This window comes from Streptopelia decaocto (genome assembly GCF_964273445.1).
Source record: "Streptopelia decaocto genome assembly, chromosome: 18".
Lineage (NCBI taxonomy): Eukaryota > Metazoa > Chordata > Aves > Columbiformes > Columbidae > Streptopelia > Streptopelia decaocto.
Window position 1 is genome coordinate 9,395,260 of NC_138673.1, and position 17,621 is coordinate 9,412,880.

At 42.5% G+C, this 17,621-nt stretch overlaps 1 protein-coding gene across 9 annotated transcripts in view; it reads left to right on the forward strand.

The window, feature by feature from the left end:
* Window positions 1-4,613: 4,613 nt before the first annotated feature.
* The window catches only part of USP32 (ubiquitin specific peptidase 32), a 57,581-nt gene continuing 44,573 nt past the window's right edge, over window positions 4,614-17,621 (forward strand). For 5 of the 9 annotated variants that reach the window (XM_082068254.1, XM_082068259.1, XM_082068262.1 and 2 more), the window contains exons 1-2: window positions 5,006-5,036; window positions 5,291-5,405. In XM_082068254.1, the coding sequence (XP_081924380.1) occupies window positions 5,345-5,405 (61 nt within the window). In that variant the 5' untranslated portion in view covers window positions 5,006-5,036; window positions 5,291-5,344. Of the gene's footprint in view, window positions 4,738-5,005; window positions 5,037-5,290; window positions 5,406-9,573; window positions 9,771-14,709; window positions 14,762-17,621 lie in introns of those variants that run through there. The other 4 variants (XM_082068257.1, XM_082068260.1, XM_082068256.1 and 1 more) reach the window with 3 other exon arrangements.

Below are 17,621 nucleotides of genomic sequence, written 5' to 3' on the forward strand. Positions count from 1 at the left end.
TTTTCATGCATATCCCACCTTGTGTTTCCTGCCTTTCTTCTAGTCCTCTATGTGACCCTGTATGCAAGAAGGGCGGCTGATGCTTGGAGTATTTTTAAATTTCCACTTAACACTTAACTTCGTTTCATGGATTTTTCCAGAGGAAGTCAGGTTTGGGGGTATTTTTATTTTGGTTTTACTTAACAAAAAATAAAAAGGCAAGGAAATTCCCCTCCAGCCTACAGAATGTAGCTATCAAGACAAGTGGTTTATTTTCTTAAAGCATTGAACACCCTGTTATGCTTTAAAATAATAAAACCAAAAAAGGGCAGCCTTCTTTATGTGGTGGGTTTCGGTCTCTTGTATTGATAGTGCAGTGGGGTAGCGGTAGTGAAACGTGGGCTCTGCTGAGATAGGAAGGAAAAAAAAAACCCAGTGCCTGCCATTTAGTTCCTGCAATGTTCTGATTCCCTCCTACCAGCCTGAAAATGCTAAACATGATCCTTTGTCTGGCATATGGGGATTTGGCGAATTGTTGCTAATTAAGGCAGTTGTGCTATCTAGCTTAACTGGCTTAAATAATATATTAAGTGCTTTTATGATCTTCCACAACACGCTGGAACGCAAAGAGGTGCATTTTATGCTGTTTATATTTATGGCAGGCGGAACTTATATAACCTTAATCTGCAGAGAAAAAAATTGGTTTTGATGATTTATTGCTAGTGTAATTCACAGCCAGGGCTGTAGATAAGATCTGCCGTGCAGATGTGGGGCACACACCTCTGTTGGAGAAGGTGGAGTTCAAGCGCAGGGAAAGAGGGTGTGGGTGGCTACAGGGAACGGTGGGGCTGAACAACTCGGGATGCCAGGCAAGGATCTGGGGCAGCACTGGCCAAAGCACTGCGGAGTTTTCGTGGCGCTGATGGCGAAGGCAAAAAGTGCGGGATCTGGAAGGGGAAGGGAAGTCATGATGTAACTTATTTAGGGAATGCATCTATTATTTTAATTAAAACTTACTATGAAATTAGGACCAGGTTACTAAGCATCATGTTTAGATGCGGGAGTATTTGAAGGTCTAGATTAGTGTTTCTCCAGAAAAAAAAGACGAAAGGCATTATGTCCTGCTCACAAATCCTTTTTGACACCCCCCCCCCTTTATTTTTTTAACAGTAATTGTGTTAACCATCTGATTCCATTGAAATTCCAGTGTCTCTTGCCTCTAAGTCTAAATTTTCCTGTTATCTGCTATTGTACTTAATGTTTAAACAAAATGTGAGAAGATCATGCTGTGAATGCCTTGTTGCTGGATCTAGTGTGATAAATAATTATGGAGTGACTGAGCAATGCTAGCCAGAGGTTCAAAGAACCTGGTAAGACACATGTTGGGGGTGGGGGGGCCTAAAACACAAAGGGAATTAGTGATAATAGTGAGAAGATTGGCACATTCTGACCTATAATTTGGTTTAGTTTGACATAGTGGTCTGTAAAATTGCAAGGACTGTTAGAATGTGCTAGTAATTTAGCAGTATTTAACCTATTTGGAAATAAAGCATTGTGCGGGCTCTATAGCTTAGGAAAGGAAAATAGTTTTTTGTCTGGTTTTGCTTGTGAGTAGCTTGAAATAGGGAGGTGAGAAACTTGTGTCGAATTTTGAAGTATAATTTTGCAATTAAAAGACTGAGGAGAAAGTGTGATCTGAAGACCTTCGGTTTCCTAGCTGTGACATAAAATTAACAGCTATCTTCATTCTCATTCTGTTTTAATATTCCTGCAGAGAAGCAAGCAAAAAGAACTCCCTGGGCTGGCTTCAGTGAAATGGAGGAACTGTTACTTAGACAATCACAGGGTATGGGCTGGGAAAGGAGTGATTTTTGTTGGTATTAGCTAGCTAATGTTTGCACAATGCTTTGGATGTTATAAAGTGATATGTATCTAATGCTAAAAATTGAGAGGTGCTCTCTGGGAGACAGGAAACACCGTTTAAAGGTATTTTCTGATTAGCTACGTGGAAAATTTCAAGGTCATACATGCAGCAGCTTGCAGGGATGCACAGCTGGTACCTCATCACTAAAACCAGCAGAATCTCAACTGGAATGCTGTTAGTTAACTGTGTGGGTAAAAATAGAAGGATAAAATGAAACTACCTGAAAGTGGAAGAAAGAGCCAGGAAGTGATAAGAGAAAGAAAAACGAGAGGAGAAACTCTTGCCCATCATCATGGTGTCCAAGTGCTTTATAACAACTTCAAATTGCTCCCTCCCTTGAATGTACCAATTTCCTTTTTCAAGCTGCAACAATTTAGTGACCTTCAGCTACTCTGAACTTCTATTGCTAAGAATCTGCTGAAGAGTCTACTCAATATTCCAGGCCTAATTTTTATTACTGTAGCTGAAAGGAGCTGCCAGGCCAAAAGCCCTTATAGGAGTAGCTGGGCTTCTAACCAAAGGGAGACAGTGCCAAAGGCTTGTATGGATCATTTAACAGTATGTTTTATGTAATAAAACCACATGCAAATACTTAATATAGTAGGAAAAATTTTGGTTAACCTCCAATGTTTTACCTTGGTGCATGGGTGCAGTCAATCCACAAAAATGACAAGGTGTAACGTTGAAGCAGCTATTTGTCCAGCGGCGATATGTCACGTTTGGTTTTGAGAGTCCACCATAAGACATCAACCACTGCTGCGTGTTCAGCTGCAATGACAACTAAACAATCTGGTCATCTGCATCCTGTTGTGGCTTAGCACTGTGTTTGGGGAGCGAGGTGTGATGTGTTGGTTTGAGCAGATGGCCAGCCATCCGACTCTGTTGCCTTCTTGGCTTGATTAGCAGCTCTTCGTTGACTCGGGGCAGATTACAGGCAGGGAACCAACTCAGTGCACTTCGTAAAGAACTTTAATATCCTTAATCACTATCATTAGACCATAAAGGTCTGTCATTGTGACTTTTTTTTTTTTTTTACCCCATCTGTAGAGAGTCTGGAGTGTCTTTGGCTCAAACAAGGGGGTGTAACTTTTGGATTATGATCAATGGTGGTGTGTGTGTACATATTTGTATATGCAGCTGCCCAGAGTTCTTTCACTACCTGTGCTGGGAAAGCACTGGGCTGAGACATCAGTCTGCTGGCAAGGTCATGCAGGCTGACAGGTTTCTGTTTGGTGGTGTCCTTTGTTCAGTGTTGGAATCATGCAAAACCTTAATTAGCAGATAAGATGCTTTGACTTCCTTTTCCAAGATCTGAAACAGAATTAACTAAAGTGCAAGGACGTGCCAAATGACATGATGGTACCGGATCCATGGTTTTGTTTTACTCTGCTGTCCTGCTGTTTTGAGATGTGCTTTCTGTTGTATCAGCTGCTGGCAAAACGTTCATGAAGTTGTTACATGTTTTATGCTTTGGTATTGCTTTTTCTATACACAACAATCAAACAGCTAAGACGTTGGAGGCCCTGTGTGCAGCAGCTGTTTTGCTGAGAAGAAAGCAGCTCTTTCTTTGAAAGGGAAAGTTGCCCCGTTGTGCCACAGTGGTGAGCCGCTGCCTGCTGGGCGCTGGGTTTGCTCTTGCGCTCTGGGGCGACGCGAGCATCCTCTTTCTACAGTGCAATTTGGACTTTTCTGGAATGGGGTAAACATTAGTCACTTCTTGCAAAGCCACTCCTTTCTTTTGATCTTCTGTTATTAATTATTTGCACTTCCTCTTGTCACAACATCTTTTTTTTTTTTTTTTGCTGCTGAGGATAGAACCGCAGCCATTCCAACGACACAGTGGTTTGCTGTCTACAAGAGAGTACAAAATTGCTTTTATCAAACATATTTCTTTTCCCATTGTTTCCTGATGACAGATACTACTCTTAATTTACACAGCGACAACATTTTGAAAGGGGAGATCTATGTTCCCATCAGTTTTTGTTACGCTGATAAATCGTAGCATGTCTCACTTTCTGAATGACATGCTTATGGATTTAGGTCTGCCTTTTTTTTTGGTGACAGTTTTTCAGTGCCAGCAGCAGACTTGCCAAATCTCATCTGTTCCTTCAGCGTTCAGTCCAACAGGCTGATTAATTCTATCACACTTTTCCCTGTGTAAAGCATAATCAAACAGGTTGACAGAAAATTGGGAAGGATGTGATATTTATAAAAATTTCTAATTTGTTACACTTTGTGACTTTCATTAGTTGTGGCACCTTTTTTCTTCTGGGTTGGAGAAACGTCAGCAAAGGCTGCCAGGGGGGGAAAAAAAAGGTTTTTTTTACTGTTCTTTGTGGGCCTCAAGTGTGAGGGAAGGGAAACTTCACTTAAGAGAAGATCAAGACTGGAAGGTGCCTTGTGATGTTTTCTTCTGTGTGTTTCACAGGCAACTGCAGTAAAAGTGGGGGATCAATTACCCACAAATCTTAAAATAGTTACGAGTGTGGGTGACGTCCCTCATTTTCTTTGGTTGTGTAGATAATGCTATTAATAACATGATCTGAAATTACGCATTAAGTAGTAATACGAGCAGCAGCTCTGAGTGGCTATAAACCTGTCATGAACGCTCTGAATGAAAACACCAAGAGGGAAGTGGCTCAGCGAAAGAATGGATCAATTATCTTATAAAGGGGTGGCAAAATTAAGAAGAGGTAGCCCACAGCCCAAATAAGGCCTGTGGGGTGCTTCCAGTTCTCTCGCTGTCTGTTCCTGTGGAGAAGGGGTAACTGCTGCCCAAACCCCTCTTCCTGTTTGAGCTACAACCTGATCCACAGGTGTGGTGTTTGCCACAGGTGGGTGTGGAGCACAGGGCTCCTGGCACTGCTGCCTGTCACCGCCAGGCTGGGCTGTCACTGGAGCTCAGCCCTTTGGGGCAGAGGGACACGCTGTTCTCTCCTGTCTCCCCACGCTGCTCCTATGGCACCGGCTCACCAGGAAAGAGGAAGGTGTGAAGTGTCTGTGCTGCCGGGAAGGGGCAGGGGCCGGTTGTCAGGCCAGGGGTGAAGGGCCTGCCCTCATACTGAAAATAAGGGGGAAAAATACAAATCCTCTCACTCTGAGAGTCCCTCGGCTATATCACACTGCAACCCTGGTGAGTGCTGCATTCATTAACACATCCCTTCAACAAGGGGATGATTACTGGGTTTGCAGAAATCCTGCTTGAGTATTCGTGGTTAAAAAATAAACACAAAATTTATTAAAAATAGGGTGTGCATTCCTAAGAACGTGAAGACTTCATTTTCTTATCTGATGCTGCTAGTTACAATGAGCTTATTAAAAGCCTATTCTGTATGTATTATATGTTTTCTTCTCTTTTTTTTTTTTCTCTTTTTGTTTTAAATTCAGCTTTGATCCTAAAAGCCGCGACCTTTACCCCTGCAATGCTCTGCTACAAAGTTCATGCTGGCAATGGTGTGGGAGTGCTGCTTATATGGTAACAATGTGACACAGGAGGGTCCTGGTAAGAATCCCTTTGTGGTTTTGTTTTGTAACGTTTTGTTTTGGTTTTTTACCTCTAGTTCGAAGAAGTCTGTAGCAAAATGTCATCCTCTGACTACAATTCTAAACTGCTTGTTTCCTAGAAAATGTAGGATGTGATAACAGTTGCAATTTGCATATGTAGTTCTGTTGTTCTTCATGGAAACCTTTTACATTTTCCCCTCTCCCTCACTCTGATAACATCAAAATTAGATTGGCAGATAATGATTCGAGGTATTTTTTTTTCATTTATCAGTTCATTAGAATTAGAAAGATATGAAATAGTTTAGCTCTGAACGCTGCGGCTTGGTATCTCTCCCACCTTCTGCTCTTCTCAAATATTTGAGCTGAGCTCTGCTGCCCTCCGCTCCGGACTGTCTGCGAAGCAGCGAGGGGAAGAGGTGTCTGCTGTTTGTACAGTGCGTGTCGAATCCTCACTGGTGGCAATAAATGCAAATTACAGATGATAATCAGCTCTCAGAGTCCTTCACCAAGTTTCCCTCCAGCCTGGGCGGTGAAGATAGTTCTGTTAGCTGTGTCTGTGGTGGAGATTTGGGATCTACGTTTCAAAAACACATGAATGTCTTCAAAAGAATAAATCCTAGTGCAGTGAGTAGGATTCATCTGACCAGAATCCATTAAATGCAATCACAAATTCTACTCTTATATTTCTGCTCTGCAATCATTTGAGAAAATGAAGTTTTCTACATGCTTCTAGTGTGGGACTGTAGTTTTATTCGGGTTAATGGATTGGTTTGTTTGTTTTTAATAATAATTTAATTTTTTGGGGGCATTAAATGCCTTGGATGGACCTCCCCTCCCTGTCTTCAGTTAGTTAGATTTGCATATATAGCACTTTTCTACTAGAAGAGAGGAGCTCAGTTCATCTAATACAAGTCTAAATTCACTATATCTTAATTTGATTTACCTTTGACATAACATTTAAATAGTAGCAACATCTATAAACTTCTGCTCCCCAATAAGGCTTCATTAAAAACTCACTGCCAGATCTAATCCATGGTTAGCACACAAAGTCTTATCTCTAGGTTGCTGCTTCAATGCCTTTGAGAACATGCTTAATTTAATCTGAACAAAGACACTGCCATCGTTAGCCTCCACTCTGATTTTCCAATCTAGAATATCTTTGTTATTAAATTTGGTGCAAGCCATGGAGCATACAATGCATCAAGTAAATTATTTTAAAGGACTCTTCAAACAAAATTCTACTGCTTGTTAGACATCATTTATATCTCTGGGACATGAAAGAGATGTCAATTTAGTTTGGATTTTTAAAAATGTCATACAAAAATGCAGTATCATTCTAAACAGCTAGCTGTGAAAAGGAGCAAGCTTTAAGGTATTACATATATTTAACCATTTTTGGAAGGAGCATTTTTAAAAATGGGAGTTGTTAACCATCATCATTAACCATCATGAGGAAGGATCTCCTCACTAGATGTTTCTGCTTCCTCATTTGCATCAAACACCAATCAGCTGTTTGTGACTCTACTCTTAAGCTGGGATGGTGGCAGGACCTGACTTGTAATTATAGTTTTTAGGCATTGTTTTTTATGATTTAGCAAGGAAACCAGTTGTCATTACAACCCCTATACCACTGAATAATCTCTGCTGCCTGAGAACAGGGTTTGTTTATGCTACAAGTAGAGATTCTGTCAAGACATAACAGATAAAAATGGAATAGATTTTCAAAGTGTTGGTGAGGCCTTAGCTGAAAATGGAATAACGGCCTGGTTATCCATACTCGAGAAAGTGTTCTGGAACTGGCATAGAGGGATTCTGCTCAGAATTGGTGGAATAATTTGCTTCTTTAGAGTGGGGTATGTGGAAGAGCTTAATTTGTTGAGGTTTTTTTGAAAGCTGAAAAGAAACAGAGGGGTTTCTATAAAATACAGATAGGGATGCTGGTAATTCTTCCATGTTGCAACATGGAATGGAGTAGATGCAGGACAGCAGTTATAAACTGTGGTGGCTGCAATTGCATGAGAGGTTCCTTCACTCCTCTATGTGTAGGTGAAACAGGCCTGGGAGTCTAATGTCAGCTCTGTGGTGAGTCTTGTTATTGGAGTTTTGTTCTTGCTGTTTAATAATATAACTTACTGAAAGTAAGAGACTTAAGGGAGGTGAGTCAAGGATAAACAGACATGGAAAAATTGGTGTGAAAACTAGAAGAAATCAGTGTATAGCAGTCTTACAACACCATCAGCGTTGCTTCCTGCTCTAATTGCTTTTTGTAACTGCTCTGCTAGTTTGGGTCTTGCTGTATCCCAGTGCAGCTTGTTCCAAGCAAAATGGGACTCTCTGTTGTTATCTTTGTAATTCAGAGGAGCAACCAAAACATTTAAAGATTATTACTAGACATAAAGTCACACAGGAATTACCCCAATGAAGTCAGGAATTAAACACGTCTCCTCAGCTGCGAGTTAATACTTCTAAAAAGCGATCCACCGCAAATGGAGCATGCCACAAGGAATGCCATTGTTAGGGGTTGGAACACTTCATTTAATCACAAGGTAAACTGACTTCTCCAGCTGTTTGTTACTGTCAACTTATCTTTTGATCGACATGTTGCTATGTTTGTTGAATTCCTTCAAATATTTTAAAGAGTTTATATTGTATCTAAATTGAAAGCTGTTTGAGTGAGAGACTATATCAAGAGGAGATATGTAAAGGTAGCATGGGAACAAGGGGATATAAGGGAGCTTATCTTCAAAAAGTAAGTATGTAACAAGTGGCTGGTGGGTGAAGTATAGTTCAAACAATTTCGTTTATGTTCTTTTTAAAAAGCACTTAAGATGCCCCTCATCCCCACAGCCTATATTCCAGAGGTAAAAGGTCCTTTGTGGCAATTTTATGCTTGAGTGTAATAGTTATTCTCTTAGATTCATGACAAAGAATATAAGCAATTCAGATGATGGCAGAAAAAAAAACTGTAAGGAGGCTTCACAAAGCTTCATTCTTTTGTAGTGTCTCTGCACTTGAGTAGTGTTAGATGAGGAGAAATCTGTCCTTCAAGCTGCTTCTCTGTAAGCAGCATTCCTAGCTTTACATATTGGAGATGAAATTTGTTTGGAATGTTTGCTATAAAAATACCTACGGGTGAACTTACATCAGTGAGCAAGGAACTTCGGCTTGACCTTTCTCCAGCTCTGATGTGGTAAGATCATTCAGCATGGAAACTGTAACTGAGGGAGTGACTTGCAGCTGGTGTTTTCACAGGCTTTGTCTCTGTACAGGAACAATCCTTGGAACGAGCTGCCCTTGGAAATCAATGTTTTCTTTCAGACTCCTTATTTTCTGCTTGGGAGTGACCCGGGGTATGTTACCAGCCTTCATGTTGTAACAAAAGATGTTTTGGAAATCCTCCCATTCTGTATGAGTATTGGAGCGAATACCAAAAGCAAACATGCCGAGGAACAGTGAAGGGCAGACGTATTTTTGATCCTTTTACAATTCACCCTATGTCTTTCTTCCAGACAAAGCCATTTTAATGGAACGGGAGCTTCCTCCTGTCCCCCATGCCTGCAGTGCTTCTCCTGGGAGGCGTTTCTGAGGAGCCGCGGGCCCTGGAGGTATGAGGGGCTCAAGGGCTGAGCACAGGGTGCTCAGGGAGCACTTCCATAGGGGCAAGAGGCCTTTTTGCCCGGGGAACCGTCGAAGCGTGTCCTCGGTGGATGCGTGTGCACACTTGGAAAGCGTTGAGTGTCGTGAGTGCCGGATTTTGAAGCGTGTGGGCAGGTGGGAGGGAGCTCTTCCTCACAGGCCGTTCCTCCCTGTAGCCGGGCAAGGCCTCGCATCTTTCGAGCCCCAGTGCCCCTCGCTATCCCGGGAGAAAGGCGCCGGTGCTCGGTGTCGGTGTCAGACCCGCTCCCGCCAGCCGCCCCTTCCCCGGCAGCGCCTGAGGGGCGGGAGCGGCCGCGCGCCGGCGCTTTTGGCGGGCCGCCAGGGGGAGGCGGGGCGGGGCCGCGTCATGTGACGCGAGGCGGGAGGGTGGAGACTCCGGCGCGCGCCGTCCGTTAGGAGGCGCCAAGGGCGGTGGCGCCGGCTCGTAACCGCCCCGCCCCCGTCATGTGACGCGGCGGGCGGGTTCCCTCACGTGACCGCCATGGAGGCGGTGGCGGGGACGCTGAGCGGCCGCCTCCTCCCCCCGGCCGGCCCGGCCCGCCCCGCCTCCCCCCGCCCGCGCCCTGTGCTCCGGAGTCGCTAGCGGCGCAGCCCGGGCTCCGCGGCGCCGAGCCGGCCGGCGGGGGAGGCCATGGACTGAGGGGCATCATGGGCGCCAAGGAGTCCCGCATCGGCTTCCTCAGCTACGACGAGGCCCTGCGACGGGGTGAGAGGGGGGGTTGCGGCGGGGGCGGGTGGTGGCGGCGGGCGGGGGGGCCGCGCTCTGCCCCTGTCAGCGTGCGGCGCGGCGAGGCGGCGTCTGGCGGCTCCTCGCACCACCATGACAGACCCCGGCGCGGAGGCACTTGCGCCGTTCGTCTCCCTCAGGCTCCTTCCCCGCCCCCTTCCCCCCCCCCCCTTATTTATTTATTTATCTCCCCTATTTAATAATGGAGCCTGGGCAGCAGCCGCGGGGAGGATCTCCTCTCGCTGGTCTCCTCCCCGCCTTGGCAGCGGCCGCCGGTGGCCCTCAGTGGTGCCGGCCGGCCGGCAGCGCGGCGGGAAGGGCGGGGGAAGGGGCACCCGGCGGGCGCTGCCGCCACCGGAGCCGCCGCTGCCACCGGAGCCGCCGCTGCCCCGCAGCCCCGGCCGAGCCGTTGCCCGGGGCTTTGCCGGCTCTCCTGGCAGCCGATGTGACAGTCCTGGCCGCGCTGCTCCTGTCCCCGCGCTGTCACATCCCCCGGCTCCTCATGTTTACTTGCTGCTGGCCCTGACGGGGAGCACGCATCTGCGGCTCCAGCTTGAAAGATGGATGTAGCTTGCGTGGTTTATTATATATGTCGCTGGTTTAGTCCGTTTCTAGATTCCTTCTGGAGAATTTAAAGAGGAACTAGCGAAGGGAAAACATAAACAAGCTAAGCGCTGAATGCTTGCAGCTGCAGGGCTCCAAGGAGACGGGTGAGCTGCACCCTGCCAGCTACCTTGCTCTAGAACTGATATCCAAGTCCAAGGACAAAGAGGCACAGTAATTTTCAGCAGTAAATGGTTTGCAGGGAGGGTAGTTTTCCTGATTGTTGGTCTGTTGTGGATTCGTGTGATGTAGGACAGACTGTTAAAGCAGTTCACCTGTTTGATATTTAAAGCATTGATAACATTCAGAAGCTCAAAGCAATACACGGCTGCTCTGTTTCTGCTTACATCTGAGAAGCATGTAATGATTGATAAGGGAAAACTGGGAAGAAATATTGAGCGTTAATTGAAGGAGGAACAAATTAACATGAAATTGTATTTTTATTAAATATTTTTTAATTTTTTTTTAATGGTAGAGCCTCTCAGGAATGCCATGTCAGATAAGAAATGGAGCAACGTACTGTCAAGCAGAAGAACCAAACATGTGATTCAAACTCACTTTCGTTAAAAATTTTAAACATAACTGCCTTGAAGAATTTCACTTCTAGTGAAAGTAGAGAAAGTCTTTGAAAGCAACGGTGTTTATTGTTTTAGAAGAGCTGGATCCATACGTGTAACTTGGTAGAGGTGTGAAGTTGCATATAACAGGAAGTATTTAAAATAAGCTCTTTGGTGTAAAATACATTCATCTGGTCAAGATGTATATTCCAAAGTTCATAAATAAGAAGAAACAGATGTTTTGAATTCTGATGTTAGATTCAAACTCATATACAGCTTCAAAATCCAAGAAGTTGATCTGGATGTTTCATAATTTAAAGTTTACTTGACATAAAAATAACAATGATTTTTTAAAAAGTTACTTAAAATTGTTTCTTGCACAGCAAATGTAATATTTTTCTTATTCTATTTGTATGAGGCATTCAATACTGTTTTTCTGTAGGAGAACAGAAAGGTTGTTTTAGGCTTTCTAATATAAATGGATGTTTTGCTAAATAACTACACTGCTTACTTAACCAGTGAAGGATTGTATGTATAAAACAGGCTAGTTATCAAAACATTATTTGTTAGGCCATTCTTACTTGCAGGGAACCATGCTGGTACTCGTGGCATTTCTGTGAACACAAGCAGCGATAATGGATAAACATAAACATTAAAAAAAAAAGCTAAATATATTTATGTCTAGTTAGAGCTGCCTTCTCTAACATTGTGTCATTAGATGCTGAGAAGGTTTTATATTAGGTGATACTGTACATATTCCTCAACTGTGGATTCTTCATATGTAATCAATAGTGGTTATCTGTACTTGTAGAAGTAGTAATCATTCAGAATGTCGTGATCATATTTTTGAAACACTAGTTTTAATTTCAGTTGTTCAGAATATCTAGAAAAATGCAGTGGGCGCTGCTGGTTCTGTAGGCTTCAGAAAAGAAGGGTGACTTTCGAGTTGGGAATGGCTGCAATTTTATTTATTGCAGTTCCATTTTGGGAGTAACCAAAGGTTGGGAAGGTGAGGATAGTTTTTGTGGTTAAGCACTCACAGTATAAATAACTGTAGCTAAAATGTAACTTCTATTCAAGGAGGTGAAAATGCGAGAGCAGTCTTGTGTTAATGGCCTTTTTCACCCAAGAGCATGAGCCAGAAGTGCAATTTTTTAGTGTTTTTTCCCTGCTGGTTGGCACAGCCAGCTGACTGCGCTGGGGATGACGTGGCCCTGTGAACGGGCATGTTGAAATTGTCTGTGTCCACCAGAGCAGGCCACGCTGAGTCTTGTTGATCTCCCTTTTTCCCTCATGCCCTGTAAAACCTGTGTCTGGTTGTGTAGTTTGGGGCTGAAAAGTACGGGATGCTATTTTAGATGTCTCTTATCTCGTTACGAAGATTGCCAAATTATAGCCATCTTATTTATAGTAGCCAGGGGTGCTACTTTGCCTGTTGCCGTGGAGCAGGTTTGGTTCTGAACTTGTGGTGTGAGCTCTCTGTGACCCTGTACTCCTCCTTCTGAGGATGCTGCTTTGAGAGGAGGTGAAATTCATCGGCAGGTCCTTATGGATGAAGTAAAAGAAGCGCTTTATTCCAAACTGGGTATATGATGTCGGTTATTTTGTAAAACTAAGTTTGTGATGGCATAAACTAGCAATGTGGATCTTAAATTCATTGTTTTTTTTCTTACCTTAAGCTCCAAGAGCCTCCTGTACTGTCAGTCTGTCCATCCCGCTGCCTGGCTGCTCTTTCTAAGCGCTGCCCAGGGTTAGGCCTTGCCGTATGCCAAGGCTCTAGAGCCTGCTTTATCTTGTTCTGCTGGCAGCCTTGACACTGACTCCTTAGAGGGCTGTCTTTGGGCCAATAAAACTTCATAAAAGGAGGAACTTTCTATTACTGTTGTATTAGCTCCAGCACAGTAGCTCCTGTGCTATGCTGTGTTGTGTGTAGAATATTTTAATAAGGATTCCCCAGGAAAGAGGTGGCTACGTGGTATTGACAGCCAATTTATTTAGATCCCTAAGGACTGTATTTTCCAGTGATTGTTCATGTGTTCTGCTTAAGTAACTTTTAGAATATAATCACAGACTGAGCATAAATTTATTAAGGTACTTGAAAATGACGAGATTATAGAACCTACAGTCAAAGTTTCTATGAATGCTACTTAGAGCAGGTCATGCTAACTCAGACCATTTTCACCTTATGTGTGCTAAATATTTAGTCAGGTAGCCACTTAAACGAAAGAGGTGTCAGTGAATAATGGATCTGTCCAATTTGTGTGATAGAGGAAGGCGGATTTTTGTCTCTGCTTAAAGCACAGTGAATTTTTGTTACGTGTTTGCTGGGATGGCGGAAGGGGGAACTGCCACAGCATCAGTGTGACCAGCGAGTGTACTGTTTGGAGAAATGAGGGCTGCCGATAGATCCATTTCATTGTGGGTTGTTTTGTGCACAATGATATCTGAGAAAAAGAGGAACAACAAAAATAGTGTATTTTTTTTTAAAAAATGTGCCTGCGATTAAAACACCAGCTAATAATGAGGCAAAACCTGCAGGTGTATCAATTTCACAGGATTTGCCTCTGGAGAGGTCCTGAAATAGTAGTTTTTGAAGACAGTTTTCTGTATATCTCAAAGATGCTACAAATTACAGAACAACAAGCCTGTCAAAGCAATGAAAACCCATTTTAATCCACTAAAAGGTTAGTTAGTATGCTTCCCAGCAAAGACTAATGTGGTGTGATGGACAGGGGATAAATCTTGCTAATGACCTTTTGTGTCTTGATTGAATTTGAAAAATAGCTACATTTGTTTTATTTAAATCAAGGCATATATATTTGATGTCTGATCATTAACATCCTCAAGCGTACAGATGTAATAAATCTGACAAACGGATGATGGAAAACCTGTGCAAATATGCAATCATCTATTTGAGGTTGTCTTGGTCTCTACCTGGTGACAAAATCCATGGGCTCAGCCCTTGAGCCCATACCAGACTACTCTTTATTATGCCAGAATATGAAATTAACTTTTTAAATCCCAGATGCATTTTTAGGAAAAATGATCAGGGAGCCATTTTACTGGTTTATTCTCCTCTTTCTGTATCCCACAAAGGCAGTTGCTCTGCTTTTTTTTCCTCTCATATCTGAGAAACAGTGCTTGAACAACACCATAGGTAGGTGAACGTTCTTCAGTATATGTTGTTTTCTAGAAGTATAAACCCATGCCCTTCTGTTTAAGAAGCTTTGATTTTTGAGACGCATGTGATGAAAATACTTAGATCTCTCTCAGCCTTCCTTTTCTTTTTTTAGCTATCAGAATGAATAGAATCCACTGTTGAGACAGTCTAGATCATACAGCGAGACTTGTTCTGTCAGCCAGTATGTGATGGCTGTAGGGCTCTGCCATATGATGAAAGCAGGTATGAATGCATAGCTTCATACTTCCTGTTTATAGATCCGTAGAGCTGCAAGGAGCCACTCAAACTCACCGAGCAGTAATTATTTCACAACTTTGGCATTCGGTTCTGATGCTTGTTTTGGGAGGATACCTTGGTAGTCTCTGCTGAATGTGTACTGCAATTCACTAGTGGCTTGGGGAATTCTACTACAGCTTCCACAAACTGATGAAAAGAGGCTGCTGATAGAAGAGAGGTTGTTAGCTGTAATTTTTCATGTGCTAAGTTGCAGTGACCACTTTCTCTTCTTGTACTTCAGGTTCCAAGTTTAGAGAAGTGTACTCAGTGGTTTTCAGCCTCTTCTTATAACTGCCCAAGTTATTTCCTATTGGAAATGAGGAACATTTGTATAGTGAACTTGTCAACTAACAGTAAGTTTCCTTTCCTGAGATGCCTTTTGTGGTCTTTCGAAGTTCCTTACAAAATACCAGTTGAAAACGTACAAATTAGAGGAAAACGTTGCCTTCTGCTTAACGCTGTGGTTCTGAGGGAGCTGATCGCATACCTTTTAGTGGATTTTTACTAATTCTTAGATGGTTCCCAAGTCCAAGCATGGCAGTAACTTGGTAAGTAGGTGTTCAGATGTTGGACGTGTTGGTTGTGCTCATGGATGTAAGTGTTAAAAGAGGATTTAAGAATGCAGGCATTTCAGAAACAAGAAACAGTTGAACATCTTAAAGCAAAAAGCCCTCAAAACCTTGAAATATGACTCAGTAAATGTTGGGGGGCCTTCTGGTTTCTCACTTCAGCAGGTGAATTGTGTCTCTAAATAACAGTACTCTCATAATATTAGGTGCATTTTTATCCTGTTGTTGTGTTCCTAGAGACTTAAATCACAGTGGTCAGGAAAGCTGCCAAATGAGTGTAAATAGATAATATCATTCCAGCCTTGTTATATTTCATCAAATTTTTCCCTGCCCAACTCTCCAGCCTGTCCAGGTCTCTGGATGGCAGCACAGCTTCCAGTGTCAGCCACTCCTCCCAGCTTGGTGTCATCAGCCAGCTTGCTGATAGTACACTCTATTTCCTCGTCCAAATCATTGATGAATATATTGAATAATACAGGCCCCAGCACTGCCCCCTGAGGCTCTGCACTAGATCCAGGCCTCAACTGGACTGTGCCCCATTGACCACGACTCTCTGGCTTCTTCCCTTCAGCCAGTTCGCAGTCACCTCACTACCCGCTCATCCAGACCACACTCCCTCAGTTTAGCTGTGAGGATGCTGTGGGAGACTGTGTCAAATGCCTTACTCAAGTGAACATGGCTTGTTCTTGTATTTTAATCAATAAAATCAGTTATTTGCATGGTCAATTCTTTCTAATCAGGTTCTAGTTTTCACTCTGGTAACAGCAGGCCTTTTTTTTTTTTTTTTTTTTGTTTAATATACATGCCCAGAGAAAGTTGTTGAACTTTCATCCTTAGAGGTTTCCAAGACCTGCCTGGACAAAGGGCTCTGCAGGCTGGTTTGAGTGCCATGTTGACCCAGTTCCAAGCACAAGGCTGAACTAGGTGACCTCCTGAGATACTTTCCAACCTGATAGTTCCTGTGAAATATTTCTGTTTGTCTTGAATTTTGTAAAGCCTTGTTTTTGTGAAATATAATATCAGAGTTCTAAATCTACCTGACAGTGTCCTACAGAGAAATTAAAATAAGACAAAAATAGAAACTAGGAAGCTTTTCAAAAGGATATGAAGCATCTCTAATGAAATATGAAAGAAAAGAAAAAAAGAAGGGGCTCCTTGAGTCCTGTTGTACTTGACCTGTAACAGTAGCAGGCTTTCTGGCTGCTGGCACTATGGGAGAAATGAGTAAAATAACTCTTACCCCCTTCCTTCTGCTCAAAGGGACGCCAGCCTCCTGTCCCATTGCATCAAATAAGTACGGTATTCATTTCTTTAGTACTCAAAAAAATGAAATCACATTCAAAAAACTGGGCCTGCGAAGGGATGACAAGATTTGTGAGACTAAAAAAGAGCATTAGCAAGTAATGTGATTAGGTGAGGCCTGATATGTCTATTTAATTCTAGAAATTAAGATTATTGCATAACTGCTGCTTTGTGATAGGACTGATTATGATTTTTCTGTGTTTGAAAAAGCCTGATGTTACTACTGTCTGTCATTTTTAAAATGACAGACTATCTTCTGAAAATTGAGTATATTTTTGGTCAGATTGTGAATACATACAGTAGTTCTAAACAATTCAGTATGTGTGGAGTGCCAGGTAGGTCTAATGAGTTGTGTGTCCTGGAGCTCTTATCCCTGGCATCTGTATGGCTTAGCTACTAATTATTTTTACAATAATCCCGACCTCTTTTGGTCCAAGAAGACATTCCAAATACAAATATTGTTCATAATAGAACTCATGATGTCCTAGTGTAAGTTACTGTACAGGAAAGTTCTGGAGGTTAATTTTAAATAAGACTTTCAATTTTAAAAGCAAGTTATTTCTTAATTTGTTCTATTGCTTGGAGTGATTGCTTTTTCTTTAAGTTATACTTAGTCTGAATGACTGTGAATGCCCATGTGATATTTGCAGTATTGAAGAACTACAAAAAGCAACTTTAACATTTAATTTTCCTATGAAAAGGTCATTTACATAATGACGCAATGAAGCCTTTGGGCAAAGATGAATGTAGAAGAAAAATCCATTAAGGTAGATTTTGCTTAAGAGTTTGAAAGGGCCTAATTCACAAAACTTTGAATACTATATTATTTCTAGCGCTTACTAGAATAAAAAGTACCCTGCTAGCCTAAAGAGTGGCAAAATCCTAATGCACATTCTCTTTTATGATTTCTTCAGGGACATTTTACTTTTGTTAGTGATGACTGTGTCTATATAGCCTTGGCGTTTTCAGCTTAGCTGTGTAATAATGCTTAGCAGAAGTGTGTTTGTGGGGTTTTTTTGGTGAGCTTGTGTTTACAGCTGAGCAGGGTTGACATCCTTCTTATAGGTGGGATCATGTTTGGAATGAGCGCATCTCTTTTAACTGCTGTTTTATTAAGCTGGTGTAAAAGCACTTCTGGACTTCTGACTCTTGATGAGTATAAGCTGGGTTCAGGTCTTGGTTTGAAACACAATGTGTCTGCGTCTTGTTTTTGTAGTGGTTCACCAAACCTCTTTAAAAACTGATGCGAGTTATAATCAATCACAGCATTTTTTCTGTGGGGACCGTTAAGTCATTCATTATAATGACAATGAAAAAAAGTCCTTCATTATCATGAGTGTAA